This window comes from Pisolithus orientalis, assembly GCF_024613125.1.
Source record: "Pisolithus orientalis strain OTSU chromosome Unknown F5J12scaffold_11, whole genome shotgun sequence".
NCBI lineage: Eukaryota > Fungi > Basidiomycota > Agaricomycetes > Boletales > Pisolithaceae > Pisolithus > Pisolithus orientalis.
Genome location: NW_026260792.1, coordinates 118916 through 141060, shown reverse-complemented (window position 1 = coordinate 141060; position 22145 = coordinate 118916). Strand labels below are relative to the sequence as shown.

Sequence of the window (22145 nt, the reverse complement as noted above, 5' to 3'; positions counted from 1 at the left end):
CTGCATCCAGCAGGAATGCCCAGATTGCTTGCATGAGTTCATGTTTGCAGTGAGTAAGTACCGCTGCTGTAGCACTAGTGCCATATGTGACCTGGTAAAAATCTTGGATTGTATCAGACAGCTGAGTGAATTATGTATTAGTGGCAATTACATTAAATTTTGATGTGTTACCTTTGGTATGTAGGCCAAGTGATGAGCAGCGAAGGAATTGGGTTTGGCACGTATATATTTTGACTGGTTCCCAAGGTAAAGGTATATTGGCCACAATGCGGCATTTCCAAAACTTGCAAGATGGGTTGAATCTGACCAGAGCATGATTGCAGCGATCACAGTCTCGAGATTACAATTGTGTGGCTGTGCCTTGACCTTCTCATGTTCTTGCAGCATGACATTGGCTGTGTAGACCTCCGTAAAGATCTGTTCAGGGATGGCATCATCATCTGGTTGCCAAAATAGCTTGTATGGGGTTGCGTTGTATTCCTTGGCAGCTGACTCCACAAATGCCGCCTTAATTACCTCCGTGAGCTTGCAATAATTGAGACCTTCAACCTGAAATTCAGGTGCATGGTCTTTGGGGACTTTGACTTTTTCACATGGCAGTCGAATCTTAATGGTAGCTGTGTGCCATGAGTCTGATGCAAAGAGTGTCGACTTGTCCAGTCGCCTTAATTCCCATTGAGCTGTGAAGTTATGCAGGTGTTTGCAATCAAAGTCATCTGCTAGGATTATGTCGTGCACAAGGTGATCAAGATCATCTAGAGATTTCTGAATAGAACCGCTGTAAAACCAGCCCATGAGGCGCCATACAGTCGCATTCAGGAACGGGGTGAAGTAATTGTTCCCGAGCTGCCGAAGTGGGTTACTAAACTGAGGAAACCAGCCTTCGTCCTCGCCACTGCCACGTTGCAAGGTAGGGCTGTCACATAGATGCTCGATGGGGGTCTGTCCCTCTGGATCATATGATGGGAGCCTGCTTTGAAATTCATGGAACAAGCCATATGCATTGCGTTCTGTGCATGTGGCCCCATGGTATAAAGGTGTGTCTAGGGAAGACAGCTGATGACCCTCAATCTCCATAGGATCATTCGGTGTGTATTCGCAGGTAGGAGACTCCAGTTCCCTGCCATCCTGCTCATCATGGATATGGAGGACAGGTACAGGTGCTGGAACAGCTGGCAATTCATCTCGGTAACATTTGGGTAGATGGCGGGTGCGTTTTGGCAGGCCTGAGGGTCGATGTTCGACATTTTCTGCCATGTCTGGCCTGTCAAACTGGAGTCATATCAGTGAGTATTCAGTTAACTTCTTGCAGGATACCGTCTCACCCCCAAACTGCTAAACTCTGCCAGCCGTTGGGCATGCAGGGCCTCTTCCTCCTGCATTTCTCGCTCGTGCCTGGCTGCTTCCTCCTGTCGCAGGCGATCATCTGTCTCATGTTCCACGAGATACTCCTGATACTGCTGCAGCAAGACTTCATCAGCCATCTGCTTTTTTGTGCACCAGCGTGCTTCATGTATCACAAGTCCATGCTCACTTCGGGTGACCTTCCCACAGGATGGACAGGTAACCGGCATGGTTTGTTGCTCACTGGATGGTATGTAGCTTCTTGCTAGGACGCTGTTGAATTATGTACTAATATTATTTGCACTTTTTTGATCAGATTTGCCCGGGCTTTATAAGAGGCCAGAATTGTTTTCAGCATCACACTTCTGTCTTCACTCACTATGTCCTCTCACGCCCCTGTCGTTGACCCTTTACTTATGGCTAACCAGCCACAGACTCCAAGCTCTGAGCCAAAACCCCCGAAAAGCTTCAATCTGCTGCCAGCCCAGTCAGCAATGTGCGAACTGGCAGGACACAAACTTGCTTGCCTCGTCAACCCGTTTATACTGCCTCGAACTGCCCTCAAGGTTGGAGTTATGTATCGGATGGGTCGTGACGCAGACATTGGCATGTGAGATCTGCGCATAGAGTCTGTAAACACGTTGTCTTACTAACAATCTCGACTTGCTAGGGACGTTGAAGAGATTCCCCGCTATCTGGAATTCTTTGATGCCATCCTCATCCATGTTCCATGGTTAGAACAAGAACTCTTCAAGATCGACTCTAGGGAACTCACTGCAGTCACTAATAAGGTTAGTTATATGCGCATATAGTCGACATCCTGTCATGACCAAACATGACTACACTGTGTGACGTCCTAACATTTATTTGCAGTTGACAAGTGGTATGAGTGAGCAACGCTCAATGGACCTCAGTTCGGTGAAGCACGCAGGCTTAGCTTACATCCCACTGGACATGAAGAAACTGTTTGCGCTTGACCCCCCGCTGCCAAAAACCGAAGACAAGTCCAAGCGAGGGTTCTTCCATCCAGGTCTTGCCAAGTTGCTGTGTCCCCAGAAAAAGCGTCAGACCTTTGACGAGGATCCAGAGTTGTAAGTTTGCCATTCATTCTGCAATGTCCTGAAATCTACTGATAAAACTGCAGTATGATGGCTGCAATACAAGACGGTTCAATCAGGGTCACTGAATACATGTGGCCATCATATTTCTATGAGGACGGTGTCTATGACCCAGAGGACAGGTCCAAGGGTCTGTTCCATGGTCACATTGCTTGGCGTGTAAGTGTTGTACCCTGTTATGCATGCCAACATTTATGTCCACAGTTCTATGTCCACCTCTTCATTGGGCCGTCTGCAGCGACAAATGGAACTGTGAAGAGCATGGCTGCAAAGAAATCAAAGAACCGCGCATAGAGTCTCAATACTGTCACTCCTAACATTATCGCATATGTACATATCATGGTAAGTGGGTCTCATCATGAATGTTCGAGCTGACATCCTGATACTATAATCTAGTCTTACATTACACTGAGTTCTGCGCCCAAATGGATGCACGAAGTAGGCGAGGTAAACCTAGAAAGTATGGCAACTTTAATTCTGGAAATATTCAACGACCGTGATGATTGGACACATGAAACACTTGAGTGGTGGAACTTGTATGTGTCGTCACAGTTATGTCAACATGACTGACAATGATTATCAGGCATGCTTTCCCAAAGGTTCAGAAGGGAGGAGTGTCAAATGGAGTACGACGCCATTATGAAGATGACTCTGATGATGACATTGCCCAAATTCGTGCGAAGCGTGCCGCATCTACGACAAAGCACCAAATCTCAGTGAGCCCAGCTGTAATCCTCGCTGCTGATAGGTATTCTTCGTCTCTGTTACTAGTGGTTCCATTAAATTTTTTATAGGACTATGTCTACAATTGAGAGAGATGTATCTCCACTCATGAGCAATGGCAACGTGGAGCTGGAAGATATCAGGGCCGCATTACCGTCACCCAAGAAGCCTTCGTCTGCTGCTGCCAAAAAGAGGGCCCCCAAGCGCAGAAAGGTGGTAAATCAGGAGGAGTCGATTTTCGCTGACACCGTAAATTCCCTTGACCCTGAGGATCAGGACCTCCATTTGTCTCGTAAGAACCCACCCCATGCCCCACACCTCCAGAAGAAGTCCAACGGTTTTTAGTGGCAAGCACTTGCCCATTCGAAGTCTCCCTCCTTGTACGCATGCTGTCTATTCTCAGTTCATGTCCTTGTACGCATTACATTGTCACCCCGGATGCTTTCCAACTGGTATGCACACTGTTCACTCATGTTCTTGTACGCACTGCATTGTCTCCCAACGCATGCTTTCGTGATAGCACTGTAATATTAGTTTTGCTAACAAAATGTGGAATGTGAGTTCCTATTATGAACGGTGCGAGCCTAGTAAGCCCAAGAGGCCTAGCAAGCCCTGGCAAGGCATATGCGGCCCAGCTAGGTCGTGGTATTGTGGGCAAGGCATACAAGGGCTAGCAAGGCCAAGCAATGCACACTGAACCTGGCGAGGCCTCGTAGATTATGCTACGCTGGCAGTATCTAGCTAGTTGGAGTGTTTTTGTCATAGTTACTGATAGGCCTCGTAGCATCTACTAGGCGTAGCACCCACTACTAAGGCCTTTTAATGCCTAGCTAGGTCTAGCAGTGCCTCACTAGATTTGGACACTTTTGCTGATGGCTGACAGCATTCTACCCCATTGCACTCTCTCACATTCTTGCTCCCTCTTCATCAGGAGCACCCCCAACCCTTGTAGAAGGATCTGTAGGCTACCTCAGTAGTGAACAAACTACTGAGTGTATTAATGTACCTGTAGGCTACTACAGGATGTCAGTATAGTAGAATACTTGTAATATAAACAGACTTACCCTCAGTAGTGAACAAACTACTGAGGGAATACTAGTAGAGAATACTACAAGTATGTGCACCTTTTTGTACTTATGTAAGCACACTAGCATCGCACCTAAGTACCAATAAACAGTGGCACTTTATGTTCCAACAACCCTCAGCACTCATCTTTGAGTGTTGTAGCTCAAAAAATCCCACCCAAATAGAAGGTTCCACCATCTAGGTACTGCATAGGTACACCACTACTTGCTCTTATGGTCTTTTGTGTTGGTTTTGGTTGGTTTCCACCACTGAACCACACTTTGACTCACAACAGCCTTGGCCTGGATGCAATGGGTACAACTACATAAAGAAAAAGGATATTAGAGGAACAATGCACCAGGTCATTGGAGGTACTCACCCAGGGTCCATGACCACCTTTTTCACCTTGCCAGCCTCACTTCCACCAGCCCCAGCCCCAGCTTCATCACCCTTTCCAGCCTTGGCCTTGCACTTCTCCTCCTCCTCACACACCCTCTCCTCTTCAGCCTCATGTGCTGCCCTCTCAGCCTCAATCCACTCCCTCTCCACTCTCTTGGCCTCCAGCTGCACCTGCTCTTCCCACCAGGCTTGTTCAGCTGCCTTTTGCTGCTTCCTCTCTTTTGCCTTGGCCCACATTGTCTCCTCTTTGTCATCAGTATCATACTTGATGGCATCATCCAGCACCTGGGCCCAGTCAATAGGGACCCAGCCTTTGTTGCTGTCAGTCATGATGGGCAGCCTCAAGTCAGACATGATGAGATAGAATGCAGAAGAAAGATGCAAAGGGCTTAGTGGGCCACAAGTACCAGTTTTTCAAACTCACCCTACCACTCTCAGACTCAGCCTCACACTCATCCAGTCCAGCCTTGGCCTCACCAATCCCTTACCCCAGTAGGTCTAGTGCATGTAATTTTGGTTGAGCCTGACCTGGTTGTCCCTGGTTCACTCTCTGTCCTAGTCTCTGGTCAACTTAGTCATACCTTACTAATACTGCTCTTACCAATCATCTTAGCAATCTTTGTGAGACTGGCATTACTGGTCTCTGTAATATAGTTACTTCTAGTATATAAGCTCATAGATACTCAGCCTGTACTCCCTCAGTCTGAAATCAAATAACTCCTTATCTGAAATCTTCTCCTCAGCCTCAGACTCAGATTGAAACCCACACAAGGGAATAGTGCTGTGCCTTCAGTTGCTAAGTCCAACCAGTCCTACCCTTTGTACCTCTGTGCCCCATCTGATCCCGATCCTTCAGCCTTGCACCCATTTTGGTCTCCAGTTCAGTCCCCAACCTGGACTTCACAGACTTGACACATAGTACTATAAACAGATTGCTGGTGGGTGACAGGTGGGTGATGAACAGGCAACCAGTGGACAATTCATATAAACCATACATTGTACTTTACAATTCAATCAATATTTCATCCTCATCCCAAACTTCAAAATTTGGCAGAGTATTTATTGTTTGTGCATATTTGGAATCTTGGTCTGAACACAGTCCATTCTTGATGTTTTGTTGAAGTTGCAATGTGAAGATGTGTCAAGTTCGGGATGTCCGGGTTGAGGCCGGACCTGGAGACCGAGGTGGGTGCGAGGCCGAGGGGTTAGGGATCAAGGGGGGAGACGAGGATACAGATGTTTTGGACTGTTTGGACTTAGCGACTGGGACTACAGCACTATTCCCTTGCATGGGTCTCAGTCCGAGTCTGAGGCCAAGACAGGGTTATCAGAGTTAACTTAGTTGATTTCAGACTGAGGGGTACAGGCTGAGTATCTATGAGTTTATATACTAGAGTAACTATAGTACAGAGACCAGTAATGCTGGTCTCGCAAGGATTGCTAAGATGCTTGGTAAGACAGGTATTAGTAATATATGACTAAGACAATGGAGACCAGGACAGATGGACTGGGGACAGGACTGGGCAGGACTTAACTGAAAAGACACGCACTGCAAGGCAGTGCTTACCATGCTAGGACATCTGGGGACAAGGGTTTGGCAAGGCCAAAGCTGGACTAAGTGAGTGCGAGGCTGAGTCCAGCCGGGGTCGAGGCATGGCTATGACAAGATGAAATTGGAAGTTTGCACACACATTCAAACCACTACCAAACTTGAAGCTAAAATTGACATTCTGATGCTGTTGATACATGTGCATAAACTTGAAGTATTGGTAAACATTGAGGCATTCATGAAAACTTCAAGTTTCACCTTCAAAAAATTGTTGAATTAATTTTCAAGTGCAATCTTTACATTTTCTACTACATTAAGACCTGTCCTTAACTCTCCAAAATCCATTGTGTCATGCACATACATACACTAATAAGACAGCCCATCATCTGAGTCCACATATTATTGGTCAGTTCAGGATGAGTTCAATCCAGCAGCTTGTTTGACTTTGAATCTTCGAACCACACCAAACTGGTCAGATTTCGAACCAAAGCGAGTCCCACCTCGAAGTCACTTCACTTGGACAGCAACACTAGTGGGCACTGTAGCCCCTTGCAAAATTTTCTCTTCAGCTTACATCCATCCTATGAGCGAGAATGCAGCGTTACCGGATTAGTGTGTGCAGTAGTAAATGATACAATAACTTTCACCTGATACTCCCACTTATATAATCTAATTAGACACAACATTGCTGTTTTGATGTCGGTCTAAGACAAGGCATTTGAGGTGTCTTCCCCCTCAATGAATAATTATTGAATACCATAGAGTACTTAAAAAGATTAAGAGCCACTAATCTACCTGAGCCACACCAGGTGCACTGGGATTTGTCATCAGCGCCCTGCCGATGCTTCCCACGCACGTGACGCATCATCCCTGACACCTCTCGTCACTGTTGTCGACAGCAAGCTCGTATATCTCAACAACTACACAATGCGCAAACATCGGACTTTCATGGCCATATAGTACTCATGTTTAGCTAGTGTTCTGTAACATATTATTAATTACCACTGGATACTAAGTACTAAGCTACCAGAGTGGTGCTGCATCGCACTGGGCTTTGTCATCAACACCCACCCGTACTTCCCACACACGTGATGTGTCATCCCCGACACTTCTCATCGCCGTTGTCGACAGCGAGCTCGCATATCTCAACAACTACACAATGCACAAACATCGGAATTTCACAAACATGTAGTATTCATACGCAGCTAGTGCCCTGTCACATGAAATCCCATATTCTCGCCAAAGTCAACTGATGCAAGGACATTTAAGTAATTTATCTACTTATGTGTCCGTAGTAACACTTAGGATATGCTGCAATGCCTCGCATTGCTCCTCCAAATCATCCCCATGATCATCGTCAAGGTCTTCATCGGCCTCCTCTTCGCCATCATCTGTACAAATAGGTGGGGATGACAATACGGACTGTATAGGGACCCGCTGTGGGACATGTGCACTATCCCCTGGGCCACGTGATACACTAATGCCAGGGGTTAGGGTACCCCTGAATCTGGGGAGATGGGATATTTTTTCGAGGGTATGGAGGTGCAATGGGGTGAATCGGGAGCGGATGGCACAGTACCTAGAAATTTGGTATGCAAGTGCAGGGTTGGTATCCTGGTAGAGGGCTTCACAAGCCCGGAGGTAGCGGTCTTCGTCAATAAGATATGTAACAACACGACGAATCTCCACATTCAGGTGAACCACTTCTTCCTCAGCCTGGCATAACTTGAAATACATGTTTATGGCAAGGTGGGCAGTGGGTGACGCCCACGGGCGGGTCGATATGTCCTTCCGCATATCTCTGAGAAGGTCAAAGTCAGCTAGGAATGCGTACTCAACAACCTCCTCAAATTCCAGTGTTTGATGGCCGAGGACTTTGGCTGCAGCATTATATTGGGAGAGGGCAGCCCGGATGGCAGCTGAGCATGTTTGCAAGGCCTTGCCAATGTGCTTACGAAGTTTATAGCCTGCAATCATCAGTGCGATACAAATTTGACTAGGGTGGACTTACCAGTGCCAGACTGGTTCATCTTTGACAGCTCGAAGATCCTTGACACAACCAATCACTCAACGTTATCCAATGCCCATTGATATTTTCGATTGGTGACCAGGCAGGCTGCCGCCTGCCATTCCTCGTCCTCCGGTACCCAGCGGCATGTTATCTCGAGGCGTCCCTCGAGCTCCTGTACAGCCTTCAAGTCCTTTTCATAGTTCTCTTGGGCATGGTGGTGCATGGTCTCCACTTTCCTTGTCACACTGCTATCACTCCAAGGGGACGCTGCATCGTTAGCCATAATGACAGTCCATGTAGATAGGATTGACTCGAGGTGTTTGCTAAATTTACTGATAGTCAGAACGCTAACCTCTCTACGTAATAGTGCCTACCTGCTCCCAGCTAGATTTACAAGCCATTGCCAATATTCCATCTGCAGCGTTTCTTCCACAGGCTCGCGCAGGAGGGACCTGAGATATTCACGTTCTTCATCCAACCAAAGCTTAAAGGTGTCAGGGTCGCTTACTCCTAGCTCGTGCATCAGCCGTTCGAGGGTCAAGCAGCCATTAGAAAGAAGATCGAGGGCTTGTTTGTAGTTATTCAGTAAGAACTTTGCTGCTTAGGATTAGATACGTCGAGATGGGTAAGGTTAATTACTTACTGAGATTTGCGTACACTTCCAGTTTGTCATTGTGTTCAATATAGCACACAATTGCCTGCCTTCTGTGAAAAATTGACATGTATCGAGTAGATGGCACAAGGGCATTGCTCTTTGAAAAAGCCCTCTCACAACCTTCGAGATCTTCGAGTCTGAGACCTTCGACGTAGGTTGTGAGGTTGTCTAACTGACATAGCCTGTTATGAGCGTGGCCATGGAATGCATTAACAAGAGACGTATAGTTGAGTGATCATGCACACTTGCCCAGGACGCTAGATGCCAGAGTGGTCTTGAATCGACAGCCGATGTCATATCCACCGCCCAGATCTGAACCAAAACACGTCGAGGAGTTTGGACGTCACCGCGAGCGCATACTTAGACCTGTGTATGAGTGAGTTTGTGAGTAGGGCTTTCTAAGTAGTCTACATACTGTTCGCCACTTTGTACCATATCTGCGATAAGCAGGCAGAAGCCATGCCGACAGACTGCTATGAAGACTCCTGTTTCGTCAAATACGCTCCACATTTTTTGTGTAGCACTGTCCTTCATGTTTTTCCAGCACTCCGCACAAAGGTTCCCATCACCATCCTATCATGCAGAAAGAAGTCTAGAAAATAAATGTGAACAGAACAACTTCTCACCTCCGCAACGATGCTGTGACCTGTCTGCTGTCCGGATGCAAATTTCTCGACAAAATCACGGGTCAGATATTGTTCATGATGAAACGCACCCTCCAGCATAGGATGAGAAGGGGTAAGAGGGGAAGCATCATCGAGGTTGCCGTCCAGTACCCTGGTTGCCACTCTCTTGAGAGAGTCATTCCCATCCTGAGCAAATAGCATCTTGAATCGCATTGTCGGTTCGTCCTGCAATTTGTAAGTACAAGAAGGACAGCCGTGCTTGAGCCACCAGTCAGGTTGATCGCGCTGCAGTGCCTGGTGCACAAGGTTCGAGACGAGTGCTAAAATTTGCAAGTAAATGTCGAGCGCGATGGAAAATTGACATGAGCGGTGATTGTGAAATGGGACCTGGATGGTCAAGGGTTAGCGTTCAGGTACCTCGGAATATATATTAATTGCAAACCCCGTGTATATTGCAGAGCAATTTGATGTATCCCTGGATGGAAAGATGGGGGCAACGTTGACGAACAGTGTGGTACAGGTCAAGAGCTTGCACTGTAATGGCGACCTTGGGGGTAATGGGAGAGCACAGGATTAGACCATGGCACACGAGAGCTGAAGTTAGGTAATGATCAGTAGGCCCTACAGTTATAGAAGTCTTCTCAGCGCCTACTATGCCGTGAGTATCCGCATGTGTACTACAGTCAGATTGACTTACAGAAGATGTCTAACACCAGTACACTGAGTAGCCTGGTGTCTACGCCGTCGCTCCTCTGCTGTTCTTCCCGTGTATGTCGCTCATCCGAATCAAAAAATCCCCGTCCACTCGCACCCTTCCAGATCAAGGACCAGGCCATGTAAGCTTCCACCATCGCACCCATTTGCACATTGAATGCAGCCGTCCGTTTAGCAGTACGATCCCGGAACATACGATAATCCAGGCATTTCCCCCCAATCTTCTGAGAAGCGCTGAACACAGTCAGCTATTATTACTTGGTCCCTGTTAATTCTAACCTTTTCCAGAATTCCCCCAATAACCCGCTGGTGAGTTCTTGAAACTCACCACCAGCATGACTGACATCAAGTGGCTCCGTTCCATCCAGGACCATTGCGCCATACTCGTCGCTTTCATATCCATCGTCTGCGGCCTCACCAACTGAGTTGTTCAATGCTGGATCTCGCAGCGCCTCAAGTGCATGCTTCTCGGTCACAGTCATCTCTATCGAAAGTGAGCCTTTTTTGTTAACCATAACAAAAACGTACCTCTTAGTCGCTCTTGTTTGTGTTCTGCTGCATGTGCAGCCCGTTCAGCGATTTTTCTTGGACCTGCCAATTCATGGAGAGTTCGCGTAACTCCTGCAGATTGGTGAACTTTGGTCTGGACCCGACGTATTTGCGAGGATGTCAAGCTTCTGCATCTGTGGGAGTGACGACGTGCTGCTCCCCCTGCCATGACTGGCTTCCGTGCTTCATGCCATTGAGTGGGACCTATCCTCACCAAGACCACATGACGTTACCACGCTGTCAAGACTTATTGCAAACTTATCTGCCATCGCTAGCATTCGCACTCCTGTCCTTGAGTATTGTCCTTAGCACTGACCCACAAGCTTGTCTTACCATGGTGTCGAGCGTCGAAGGTAGGACACAAGACTTATTTTTTTTTATCTAGGATTTTACATCTTGTTAGATGATGGTAGCTGGCAGATAGCACAATCTACAGAGCGAGATACAGAGGAGATGATCATGCGTATCACAACGACCAAGACTACTCATGAAGGGACTACAGAAACCAAGGTCAAAACCGTGGTGAAATGTAGTCATGTTACCAGGACCACTCTTAGGAGTCCTCGAAAATGTAGTCCATCAGCGACAATTACTGGCTCTACCACTACCCCACCATCAGCCTCAAGCACCCCGCAATCCACTCCCAAGTCACAATCTGGTTCAGCCTTCCCCCCTTCAGTACCTCATGTGTCCACGTCTCACAGCAGTGTCATTCCCCACCCATCGGATGTCCCGCAGCCAACTTCCCCACCTGAAGGGTTTTACCTCATTATCGTTGGGCAAGAGGTTGGCATATTTTATACATGGTATTATTTGTTTTGTCTATCCTCTGTTCAGCTCAATCTCGAACCCATAGGAAAGATGCCGCATTGCGGGTTCTCGACATCAGTGGCGCAGTTCACTACAAGTGTAAGACCTTCCAGTGAGCCCTTGTGGATTACTACAGCCGCATATAACAACAGCGAACTGCACGCGATCCCGATCCCTGGTGGGCCCTTCCACTGCAAGCATTTCACACTTTTTGATGACTAAACATGGTGAAAAAATTGAAGGAGGAGATACTGTTTCATTTCCAGTGTTTTCACAGAAAAAATCCAAAAGTAATGTTGTATTTTGTTTGCATAACCTACCTATAAACATTAATTGTTGGTAATGACCATTAGGTTCAACTCTAGTGGGTATTACCATTAATTCATGTTTGCCAGTAGAGAAGACAAAGAAAATCCAATATTATTTTTTGATTTTGTTTGTGAAAACATCCAAAATAACATGGTATCTTTTCCTTCAATTTTTTCAGCATGTTCTCTGATGAAAAATTGTGAAATGCTTGCAGTGTTCTGGCCCATGGCACCATGTACACCCTCGCCCGCTCTCAGTGAAGGTGAACAATCCTACTGGGCTGAAGTGGACGACCTGTCAGATCTGTTTGGCTCAGTTCAAGTCGGCTGCACTAAGACCTGGTGGGTTTCTTGCCCTTCCAAAAGGTCGTTTTATTAATTGTAACAGCGATGCTACCCCGTCTTCATCGACTGCGAATACTTAGTAGTTACTACCGAAATCATGTCCTTTACTACTATCAATGACCGCAACATCTTGAATTGAAGTCTTAGGTGATCATATATGTGAATGAGCATACTGTAGTCTACACTGTGACCCGAAATTGGTGCGCACGCGACATTGGTGATTGTACACAGTGTAATGTGTGAACGAGTGTATTGTAGTCTACACATTGTGACCCAACATTTGTGTCCATGCGACATTGAGGAATTCGATAAGGTAAATCAGTGCTATGCAATTTCCACAATATATCATGTAATGTCCAGGTATCGGACAATGACCGCTAGATAGTATATGAGCTAACGACGGCAAAGGCGTCACGCGTACACCGATAGGGTATGTTTTCGAAGATACCAGTAGTGAATACTCTCTGATAGCGAATGGATTCACTATCATGTTCGCTATCACCACAACCCAATACATGTCTCCTGTAATTTGAATCACTAATTTTACAAATCAGATTTCAAGCGCGGGAATGTTTAGACATGAATTGTATGCAAAAGTACTACATAGAGAGGTAATAGCGAGACCCCAGACAAGGGGGGAGTTGAGGGAGCTGACACTTCAGATATCGGGCGAGGAATATATAGACGTAGTTTGTATGACGAACAGGCTAGACAGTAAAGTAGTAACGAGCTTCGGAGATTTGAGACAAGGGGGATATAGGTGCATAGTCATCTAATTTGACTTCGAAAAAGCGTAGTTCAGTCAATAAAGATGTGAGCAAGTCAAACACTTGTTCGTACAAGTCTGCAGCTCTGTACCCCATACCCCTGAAACCTTTGCATGCAATATTCCTCAAAATCCAAACAAGCCGTCTCCCTTCTTCAACGTGGGCCTCACATTGTGAAAAGAATGAGTCAGTTGCAAGTTGGCCCCTGCCCTGTGCATGCCTAAGTTGATCATGGAACTTCTTTGGCCATGTTGACTCCGTGGCCCATTCAGATTGCCAGTTGGCGATGAGTTGCCTGACCTTCTCGAGTGGAGGGAGTTCCGAAAGTGCCGAAGGGTGTAGGTACGAGTTGGGCTCTGGGTCTGGGGACGCTCCAACTGTGCTGGTCGGTGTTGGGTTGCAGGTGGTATCTTTGCTCTCTGTGACAAGCTTCCTAATAACAGAGTTAATATGTCGAGATATTTGGAGAAGGTGCTTACTTGGTCCTGTTCCTACGAGTGTAGATCGATCACCATTGATAGACAGGATCAATCATACCGGCCGACCTACCTGGCAGCACAAAGTCTTGCTTTCTCCCTCTGCTCTTCTTGCACTCTGAAAACATGAGTTATATACAGTATAAAGGGAGGTAATAAAAATATTCCATACCCCGGCTTTGATAGCCAGCGCTCAGTGGCTGCCCATTGCTCATCTTGCTTCCTCGCAGTGTGTGTGGCTCCCATGTACGAACATGAAGACGCTAGCTATGGGAAAGGGATGTTGGATTTAGTTTACACAGATACTAAGGGTAATATACAAAACTTACCTGGTGCGACTTGGGAGGAAGCAGATTACAGAGATACTTAGGCTTGACGCATGACGTTTGGACTCAAGAAATTTCTCCTGGTCACATGACCATTGTCATGTGTCTCGGGGTCTGTCATCTCTGACTGTTGGCCTAAGTCACTGTAGAAGGATCCAGGTACTGAAATCTTTTCTAGCATAGCTGAATTAATAGTCTTTTTATCCAGAGTTCTATTGTATGGACTTCCACGTGATCGTCCAAACCCGTCTATCCAAATTTCCCCGAGCTCTGCAGTAATTGCGTTCGTTGTATCATACAGAAAACAAAATGCTGATTAGATGGTTCCCGTCAATGCAGATATTACGATGTGATGGCGGCCATACTAGTGCCCACTCAACTTTGGCAAGTTGACAGCAGGGTATCAGCTTCATCCACGGTAAGTGTTATCAATAGCCCATTACTCACATCGCCTCTAGTATACTATTGTATCATGCTGATGCCCCCACAGGTCCACATGGTCTTATATCAAGTTGTATATATCGTACCTGATCGTTCTAATGACAGAGTACACCAATGTCATCCGCTCAATATCACGCTGTCAAATTTTTATTTTATTTTCCAGGATTTGGAGATGTGCAGCAATACTATAGACTTTGCACCTCGATGCTCTACCTACAGCATGGACCAATATGTTTTCACCTTTCCTCCCACCACCTTTGGCCCCACAGGAGGTGATTCCGCATGTCTGACTCCAGGGTTCAACTTGTATAATTTCCGGAATCTGTCCGATGTGCCGTTCCCTCCCAACGCTGCACAATCGCCTCCACAGCCTTTGGAATTGCACAACCCATCCTATGGTTATCCTGCACTGGACCCCACTCTCTTAGCCATTTCCGTCCCTCGGCTCGAGTCATCTCTGACTTCGAGACCCGCCCTACCTTCATCTACTGCTCAAGTAATGGCGTCCGCACATGTCCCAATTTCTTGCACCGCAGTAGACCATCATCCGGACACCACGCCTGCCAAGACTGCCCATTCAAATGCTACCTTTGTCCCCAGCGTGACCACCTCTAGTACACATCCCAATAACGGCACACCCAACGTTTGCAATGGCAGAGTCTCGGTGGTTAAAGTGGCAGGCAACAAGTCCACTTGGGCTACCCGAAACCCTGGACGGCCAGTCATGCAGCCTCATCAGCCACTCTCCGCTGTGGAGAAAGATCATCGCAGCGCGCATGCAGCATCAAGGCAAATTTCTGCAGCACAACGGAGGGATCGTGACACACTTCTGAACGATGCCATCCAGTCCCTAGCCAATGAGTTTGAAATGAAGGTACAGGCCATTGCAACTACACATAACGTTACAAGTGAGAAGGTCAAGAAGCTCCTGGGCAGTCACAAATATTATCAGAACCCGTGCAGCACGCAACTGGCCAATGCCATTATTCACGACAAGGCAAACGAGGTTAATGAAGGTAATTTCCCACTCTGATGCTGTTATATTCCAGCTCTAACTCATGCATCACAGGTCGCGCTCGTGGGGAGAAGCTCTCCCTCCAACAGATTCGGGAGTTGGCAAGGGCGGACCCCAAATACCAGGACATGACTCAAGATGAAAAAGATGAATTGTTACGTGCCCTCACGGAATATCGCACTCTCAAGAACGTGAGTGTTCGTGCTACAAATTCTGCAGCGGCGTGCGATGCACAGTCAACCTTGGAGCATGTTTTTAAAATAGTGAGTTCTGCATTCTATTCTAATGATCATCAACTGAATTCCTATAGCTTGATGGACTTGCCCTTCGCACTGGAATATACGCATGTCTCTTTGCCACTTGTGGACATGTCTACAACTCATCGCAGCCTTTCTGGTATGGAACCGATAATGTCATGGACTTTTGGGAGGATGTTATGGACCTCGAACCCAACGAAATCGTTCGTAAACTGGAACAGTGGGCATGCATGCATGGAAAAAGTAGGTCGAGAGTGGCGTTAAATAGCTATTAAGTATTGAATTACGTTGTTCATACAGACATCGAGGAGCGCAACTCCGTAGAAGGCATGCAGCGAATGTGTGCCCGCATTCTTAATTCTGGTCTCCATGAGTATTCGTTCTACCTTCTAACAGCTCCTGACATGCAAGTATACACAGGTGTTGTTGCCAAGAAAAAAATGCGAATCAACTTTGTCAATTTTGAGGTGGCCATCAAGGAGAAATATGGCATCGAGCTACTTGGGCGGCCGGAGAGTGTTCCATTCCAGTCTCCTCACACCACTACAAATGCTGAACACCTCTGTACCCTTCGTGACATGCTTAAAGCAGGTACATGTCATTGGGTGTACATGTCTATGCAACAACGTATGCAACATGCGGATCGACTTAAGGAACGACAAATTGCTGGGGAAGCAGTTGGAAAACCTCGCAAGAAGTCCTCCGATGCGGGCAGGAAACGCCGCCGCACAGCACCAGGCAAGGGGAAAGCTCCAAAAAGTGTCGCATTGATCGACTCGTCTTTGGAGGACAACAGCTCCACAGAAGATGATGAGTAATGAGATGTAAGTTTTTATCCACCCTACTTTAATACTTCGTCACGCATGCATCTTAACACAGGACTTTCTGGTCACTGTCGATGTAACGCACTTATATATCTTCCGAAAGTTATGCACAGTCACGCACCGTAGATCAATTCATTCATGCATCCGCCGCCCTTCTATATACACTGTACGTCTGCGTGAAAATCCGATGTCTTTACAATATACAACAGTCGTGATACACGTACTTGGTGAGGAGACTATGTCCAACGGTGTTTGCCAAACACATGACAACTGGTGTGTCACCCAGTGCGATGCGGCTCTGGTAGCTTGATGCTTAGTACGTAGTATCCAGCAATAATCAATAATATGTTACAGAGCACTAGCTAGCCATGGGTACTATATGGCCGTGAAAGTCTGATGTTTGTGCGTTGTCTTGTTGTTGAGATATGTGAGCTCGCTGTCGACAACGGCGACGAGAGGGCACGTGCGTGGGAAGTACAGGTGGGCGTTGATGACAAATCCCAGTGCGACGCGGCACGGCTCTGGTAGCTTAGTACAGCGATAATCAATAATATGTTACAGAGCACTAGCTAGACATGGGTACTATACGGCCGTGAAAGTCCGACGTTTGTGCGTTGTGTAGTTGTTGAGATATGCGAGCTCGCTGTCGACAACGGCGACGAGAGGTGTCGGGGATGACACGTCACGTGCGTGGGAAGTACGGGTGGGCGTTGATGACAAAGCCCAGTGCGACGCGGCACCACTCTGGTAGCTTAGTACTTAGTATCCAGTGGTAATTAATAATATGTTACAGAACACTAGCTAAACATGAGTACTATACGGCCGTGAAAGTCCGATGTTTGCGCGTTGTGTAGTTGTTGAGATATGCGAGTTCGCTGTCGGCAACGGCGACGAGAGGTGTCAGGGATGATGCGTCACGTGCGTGGGAAGTACGGGTGGTGTGTTGATGACAAATCCTAGTGCAACGCGGCACAGCTCTGGTAGCTTAGTACATAGTATCTAGTGGTAATTAATAATATGTTACAGAATGCTAGCTAGACATGAGTACTATACGGCCGTGAAAGTCCGATGCTTGTACGTTGTGTAGTTGTTGAGATATGCGAGCTCGCTGTCGACAATGGCGACGAGAGGTGTCGGGGATGACGCGTCACGTGCGTGGGAAGCATCGGCGGGGCGCTGATGACAAATCCCAGTGCGCCTGGTGTGGCTCAGGTAGATTAGTGGCTCTTAATCTTTTTAAGTACTCTACGGTATTCAATAATTATTCATTGAGGGGGAAGACACCTCAAATGCCTCGTCTTAGACCGACATCAAAACAGCAATGTTGTGTCTAATTAGATTATATAAGTGGGAGTATCAGGTGATAACTTTAACTATGTGTGACAGTTGCTACGGGACGTAGCATGTCATTCTACTTCTTCGCCTGAGGTAAAGTCTTGCGGTAAGCCTCCGCAAGTTCTTTTTGAATAATAGGAAGGACAGGCATATGCGTCTGAGAAGAAACATCAGCATCTTCCCCTCAGACGGTACACCGTGATCACTTACCCTGTACTCCATGCTGAATTCTCCTTTGCCCTGCGTTACGCCACGAAGTTGACTCGAGTAGCCGAACATGTCGTTCAAAGGGACTTCTGCAGTGCACACGAACTCCTCGCCTCGGACTTCGCTATCCAAAATCGTACCTCGCCGCTGGTTCAGGCTCCCGATGACAGCACTCTGGAACTCCGATGGAGCAATAACTTCAACTGTCATGATAGGCTCGAGTATAATGGGCCTCGTTTGCATGTAAATTTCCCTGAATGCGCTAATTGTTGCGATACGGAATGCCAATTCAGAAGAATCCACGATATGGTAGCTGCCATCTTGGAGAACCATGCGACAACCCACAATTGGATTACCAGAAAGGGTACCCTTCTCCAATGCTTCGAAATAACCCTTCCACACCCGTCAGCCTAGGTAAATGGTACAAACCGAAATAAACACACTTTTTCACATGCGGGGATATAGTTGGACGGAATAGCCCCACCCATGATGAGACTCTCGAACTGCGTGTCGCGGCCAATTTCAGGATCAAATTCCATAGGTTCCACGTAGCCAATGACACGTGCAAACTGGCCAGCACCTCCCGTCTGCTTCTTGTGAGTGAATTGAAAATGTGCACGCTGAGTAACGGTTTCGCGATATGCGACGCGCGGCTTGTCCGTGGTACACGCCACATTATATTCACGCCTCATGCGTTCCACGTGAATTTCCAGGTGAAGTTCCCCCATTCCGGAAATAATTGTCTACGGATCAGAGGTTAGATACGATCAAGTAACCCCTCGATTACTTACTTCTTTGCTCTCCGGGTCAATATGAACCTTGAAAGTAGGATCCTCCTTTTGAAATCGGCTGAGTGCGCGAGAAAAGTTTGGGGTTTCCTGGCCTATGGGTTTGATCGCAAGTGATATGACTGGCTCCGGTACATGCATTGATGTCTGTCACAACGGGTGATATGCATAACGACATTTACCAACTCAAAACCGACTCACCATAGAGAAACTGGTAGTTCCGTCAGTGAAAGTATCACCAGAAGAGCATTCAACGCCAAAAAGCGCACAAATCTCCCCGGGGCCAATGGAATCAATGTCCTGGAGAATAGTTGCAAAGATTGTCTGGACCGATGTCGAACACACTCACCTCCATCTCATTACTGTGCATACGAACTAAGCGAGGGACTTTGACCTTTTTGTCTGTGCGGGCATTGACGACGTAGGAGCCTTTCTTCAGGGTACCCTGATATACCCGCATGTAGGTCAGTTGACCAAAGCGACCCTCCTCCAATTTGAATGCCAATACGACAAGAGGCGCTTCAGCAGCTGGGACGAGAGGGATTGGAGGAGACGCAGGTTGAGTAGTATCGCGTGCCGTAACCGTCGACTCAGCTGGGTTAGCAAGGTATGAACATACTCCATCTAGTAACGGCTGCACCGCAGTGTTCTTGATCGCCGAACCAAGGAAAACGGGTGAAAATTTCAGTCCGACGGTTGTTCGACGAATAGCTTCGGCGATCTGCACATTCGTCGGAATCTCGTCACACAAAATGAGGTCACCAATCTGTTCGTCGACCTCCGCTAGCTGTTCAATGAGTTCCGCACGTTTTTCCTTTGCAAGTCCCAGAACTTCTGCGGGAATTTCGTCGGACTCGACAACGTTAATACTGGATGAAGGTAAGCCAGCGACGGGAGACACCATAACGCACTTCACATACCCTTTCTCTCCTTCGTTGTACACTGCTTTCCAACGAACAAGATCAACAACGCCCCTGAATTCATCTTCTACCCCTATCGGAACCTGCACGGCAGCGGCAGCGATCTTAAGCTTAGTTCGGATTTGGTTGATAACCCTCCAAGGGTTGGCACCGGGCCTACACGGTATATTCAACATATGAGGAAATCAAAGCAGATATCCACACACCTGTCCATCTTGTTAACGAAAGATATACGAGGAACATTGTATCGGCGCATTTGACGATCAACGGTGGTCGTTTGGCTCTTGAAACCCAATGAATATTCGATTGCGTTTCACTACTGAACGCATACCTGAACGCCCGCAACAGCACACAGTACCAAGATTGCGCCATCGAGTACTCTGAGAGCACGTTCGACCTCTATTGTGAAGTCGACGTGACCTAAAACCCGAAACGTCAATGAAGTACCACAACAGAGAGGTGCAGAGACATACCGGGAGTGTCAATAATGTTGATGGCATACTTGTCCTTGTCACCGGTTATTGGGGACGTCGCATTCCAATCGCAGAACGTCGCAGCGCTTTGGATGGTAATGCCTTTCTCGCGCTCCAGCTCCATGCTGTCCATCTTGGCACCGACAGCGTCTCGGCCACGGACCTGTGGAGTCAGTATGTTAAGTAAAGAACGGATCAGTTACCAAGGTGTAGCCGCAAACGTGCACACCAACTCACCTCATGAATGTCTCGAATTCGACCGCTGTAGTAAAGAATACGTTCTGTCAGAGTAGTCTTCCCTGAATCGATGTGGGCGGAAACACCAATGTTTCTCTGAAAATTAACTCTCTTCATATCGGCCCCAGAGAGCTCATACTTGGGGAACTCCAAGGGCGAGTTGGACGTCTTGCGCGCCACCGAGGCTGCAGACGCAGCGCGTCTCCCCACCCAGGAGACAAGGAGGCAAGTTGGCGGTGACCTGGTACCTATGAGCGCCCAACTCCATGGAGTGGGCGGGCGACGCAGTATCTGCATGGGTGAAGCACCTCGACTGTTTTCAAAAACTAAATTTTCGCCGAGTGGTCCCCATGTGGTAGCTTACGCAATACTTATGCTGGGCTGCTTTGGGCCCGCTACACGTCCAATTGCCGATTTTGCCTCGGGGATGATTGACGGAAAAGATTTTTGGAATAACGTGCCCGCAGCAACCGAGTGCCTATAATATATACAAGCAATAAATTAAGATTTTATCGAGTGACGCCTGGAACCAAGGCCTATCTTGGAGACTGTTCACGAGGCATCCGAGTGTCATTCCACGTGTACAATGTCGGCAAAAGGCTGGTACCAGCGTCATGTTTGTCATGGAACATACAGTTTACAAATTTTCATATGTGGAGCTTATACTGGCAGCTGTACCATAGGGCGGATGTCAACTATATATTCAGCATATACATAAGTATATACATCTCTCATATCCTGCCCAAACATATAGTTATGGGCAGGTCGACTGTGTCATGAGATGCTGATGGGACTGGGCGTGACAAATTCCGAGAAGTCATTCAATAGCATATTGCATACAAGTCATACAACACAGCAGAATGTTAACAGTCGCTACCGTATATACAGATGCAGTGTAAAGGAATGACAGAACAAGACGGCATACGTTGCAGAAGCTCAACTGACAGGAATCAAGACAAAAGGATAGAAAAGTGCAATGTGTCTACTGAAGGATTCCCAGATGTTGGACAATAGCGGGTGCTCGGCTGTTTCATTGCTAGACATCCCATCAGCGCTACCATTCATCCCATCATCATTGAGCCATTCTTCAATGAACTGTCCCTCCATGGGGATCCTTGGATCCCACGCAGACCAACTTCCATTGGGAAACATCGGATGAGCAGCAATGTATGCAAGCCAGAAGGCATCACGACCCCAAGCCCACTGGGGAACAGATGTCGTCCATACGTCATTCACAAGCCACCGTTCGGTGTCTTTTGACAGCGTGGCCCAGTGACAGGTATCCATGGGGTCGAACGTAGAGGCCAGAGGCAAGAATGGGATTGGGAAATCCCCAGCAGAATCTTCTTGATCAATGCTGCCTGGCACGATGTGTAAAGACTGCCATTTATTAGTCAGTAGTGAGCAGTGAAGATGGGGAAAAACTCATGGCGGCAAAACTCACAGCGATGGAATGAGTTGATCGCTCAGATTGGTGAGCACTCCATGCCTTTGCATGAATGACTGGCAAGGTAATCCCCTTGTATTCCTCGGAAATAGATGCAGAGATTTCGATAGGCTAATAATATATGTTCATCAGTGCCACAGAACGAATCAAAATGGGGGAGAAACACACACAATGTCTGTATGAATGAGACGTTGAGGTACAGGTCCAGAAAAGCAGACCATAACAATTAGCGGCTGCAGGAACACGGTTTCAGTGTCGGCATATTCAACATCAGGATAAACCACTGTGTTCACAGTGAGCAGCGTAGTCATTTTGGCATGAGCAGTGAGTGGTAAAGCTTCGAAGACTTGTCAAGAATCAGAAGTTTGCCAGTCACATGATACTGATTGCGCGTGTGAACAATACACTGGCAAGTC

General features: G+C 47.2%; 6 protein-coding genes across 6 annotated transcripts; 2 read left to right on the top strand and 4 right to left on the bottom strand.

Moving 5' to 3' along the window:
- Nucleotides 1-1724: 1724 nt before the first annotated feature.
- On the top strand, nucleotides 1725-3710 carry F5J12DRAFT_935330 (uncharacterized protein; the record flags this gene model as incomplete). Its single annotated transcript, XM_051749608.1, has 9 exons — nucleotides 1725-1954; nucleotides 2015-2135; nucleotides 2218-2435; nucleotides 2489-2621; nucleotides 2667-2714; nucleotides 2757-2804; nucleotides 2859-2998; nucleotides 3046-3210; nucleotides 3257-3710. 9 exons carry the CDS (start codon nucleotides 1725-1727, stop codon nucleotides 3528-3530), a joined length of 1377 nt encoding a protein of 458 aa, XP_051600733.1. The 3' UTR covers nucleotides 3531-3710.
- A 3688-nt stretch (nucleotides 3711-7398) lies between these two features.
- On the bottom strand, nucleotides 7399-10686 carry F5J12DRAFT_920675 (uncharacterized protein; the record flags this gene model as incomplete). The annotated part of the gene is made up of 11 exons (XM_051749269.1): nucleotides 7399-8165; nucleotides 8210-8237; nucleotides 8271-8532; nucleotides 8584-8806; nucleotides 8853-9046; nucleotides 9183-9230; nucleotides 9280-9437; nucleotides 9491-9877; nucleotides 9933-10138; nucleotides 10188-10438; nucleotides 10484-10686. The coding sequence occupies 11 exons, from the start codon at nucleotides 10684-10686 to the stop codon at nucleotides 7480-7482; spliced, it is 2646 nt and encodes an 881-aa protein (XP_051600732.1). The 3' UTR covers nucleotides 7399-7479.
- A 2049-nt stretch (nucleotides 10687-12735) lies between these two features.
- Nucleotides 12736-13898, bottom strand: F5J12DRAFT_824951 (uncharacterized protein). Its single transcript, XM_051745451.1, has 5 exons — nucleotides 13789-13898; nucleotides 13632-13726; nucleotides 13533-13577; nucleotides 13463-13474; nucleotides 12736-13416 (listed from the first exon to the last, which is right to left on the bottom strand). The coding sequence occupies exons 2-5, from the start codon at nucleotides 13703-13705 to the stop codon at nucleotides 12924-12926; spliced, it is 624 nt and encodes a 207-aa protein (XP_051600731.1). The 5' UTR covers nucleotides 13706-13726; nucleotides 13789-13898; the 3' UTR covers nucleotides 12736-12923.
- A 548-nt stretch (nucleotides 13899-14446) lies between these two features.
- F5J12DRAFT_891825 (uncharacterized protein) lies at nucleotides 14447-16316 on the top strand (the record flags this gene model as incomplete). The annotated part of the gene is made up of 4 exons (XM_051747525.1): nucleotides 14447-15242; nucleotides 15296-15504; nucleotides 15552-15741; nucleotides 15799-16316. The coding sequence occupies 4 exons, from the start codon at nucleotides 14447-14449 to the stop codon at nucleotides 16314-16316; spliced, it is 1713 nt and encodes a 570-aa protein (XP_051600730.1).
- Nucleotides 16317-17639: 1323 nt separating this feature from the next.
- F5J12DRAFT_824939 (P-loop containing nucleoside triphosphate hydrolase protein) lies at nucleotides 17640-20741 on the bottom strand. Its single transcript, XM_051745450.1, has 11 exons — nucleotides 20283-20741; nucleotides 20046-20208; nucleotides 19904-19992; nucleotides 19779-19855; nucleotides 19573-19728; nucleotides 19002-19521; nucleotides 18854-18952; nucleotides 18656-18799; nucleotides 18308-18607; nucleotides 17868-18257; nucleotides 17640-17814 (listed from the first exon to the last, which is right to left on the bottom strand). Exons 1-11 carry the CDS (start codon nucleotides 20577-20579, stop codon nucleotides 17734-17736), a joined length of 2316 nt encoding a protein of 771 aa, XP_051600729.1. The 5' UTR covers nucleotides 20580-20741; the 3' UTR covers nucleotides 17640-17733.
- A 348-nt stretch (nucleotides 20742-21089) lies between these two features.
- F5J12DRAFT_824936 (uncharacterized protein) lies at nucleotides 21090-22086 on the bottom strand. Its single transcript, XM_051745449.1, has 3 exons — nucleotides 21900-22086; nucleotides 21727-21840; nucleotides 21090-21662 (listed from the first exon to the last, which is right to left on the bottom strand). Exons 1-3 carry the CDS (start codon nucleotides 22038-22040, stop codon nucleotides 21219-21221), a joined length of 699 nt encoding a protein of 232 aa, XP_051600728.1. The 5' UTR covers nucleotides 22041-22086; the 3' UTR covers nucleotides 21090-21218.
- Between the last annotated feature and the right edge of the window lie 59 nt (nucleotides 22087-22145).

What these genes read in the sequence shown, in the direction of transcription:
- F5J12DRAFT_824951 (XM_051745451.1), bottom strand. Translation starts at nt 13,705, where the DNA reads ATGGGAGCCACACACACTGCGAGGAAGCAAGATGAGCAATGGGCAGCC. An exon ending in CGCTGGCTATCAAAGCCGGG is followed by an intron (nt 13,578 to 13,631) that starts GTATGGAATATT and finishes TCATGTTTTCAG; the next exon opens with AGTGCAAGAAGAGCAGAGGG.
- F5J12DRAFT_824939 (XM_051745450.1), bottom strand. Translation starts at nt 20,579, where the DNA reads ATGCAGATACTGCGTCGCCCGCCCACTCCATGGAGTTGGGCGCTCATA. An exon ending in ATATCCCCGCATGTGAAAAA is followed by an intron (nt 18,258 to 18,307) that starts GTGTGTTTATTT and finishes CGGGTGTGGAAG; the next exon opens with GGTTATTTCGAAGCATTGGA. An exon ending in AATTCAGCATGGAGTACAGG is followed by an intron (nt 17,815 to 17,867) that starts GTAAGTGATCAC and finishes GTTTCTTCTCAG; the next exon opens with ACGCATATGCCTGTCCTTCC.
- F5J12DRAFT_824936 (XM_051745449.1), bottom strand. Translation starts at nt 22,040, where the DNA reads ATGACTACGCTGCTCACTGTGAACACAGTGGTTTATCCTGATGTTGAA. An exon ending in GTCTCATTCATACAGACATT is followed by an intron (nt 21,841 to 21,899) that starts GTGTGTGTTTCT and finishes ATATATTATTAG; the next exon opens with CCTATCGAAATCTCTGCATC. An exon ending in GATCAACTCATTCCATCGCT is followed by an intron (nt 21,663 to 21,726) that starts GTGAGTTTTGCC and finishes AATAAATGGCAG; the next exon opens with TCTTTACACATCGTGCCAGG.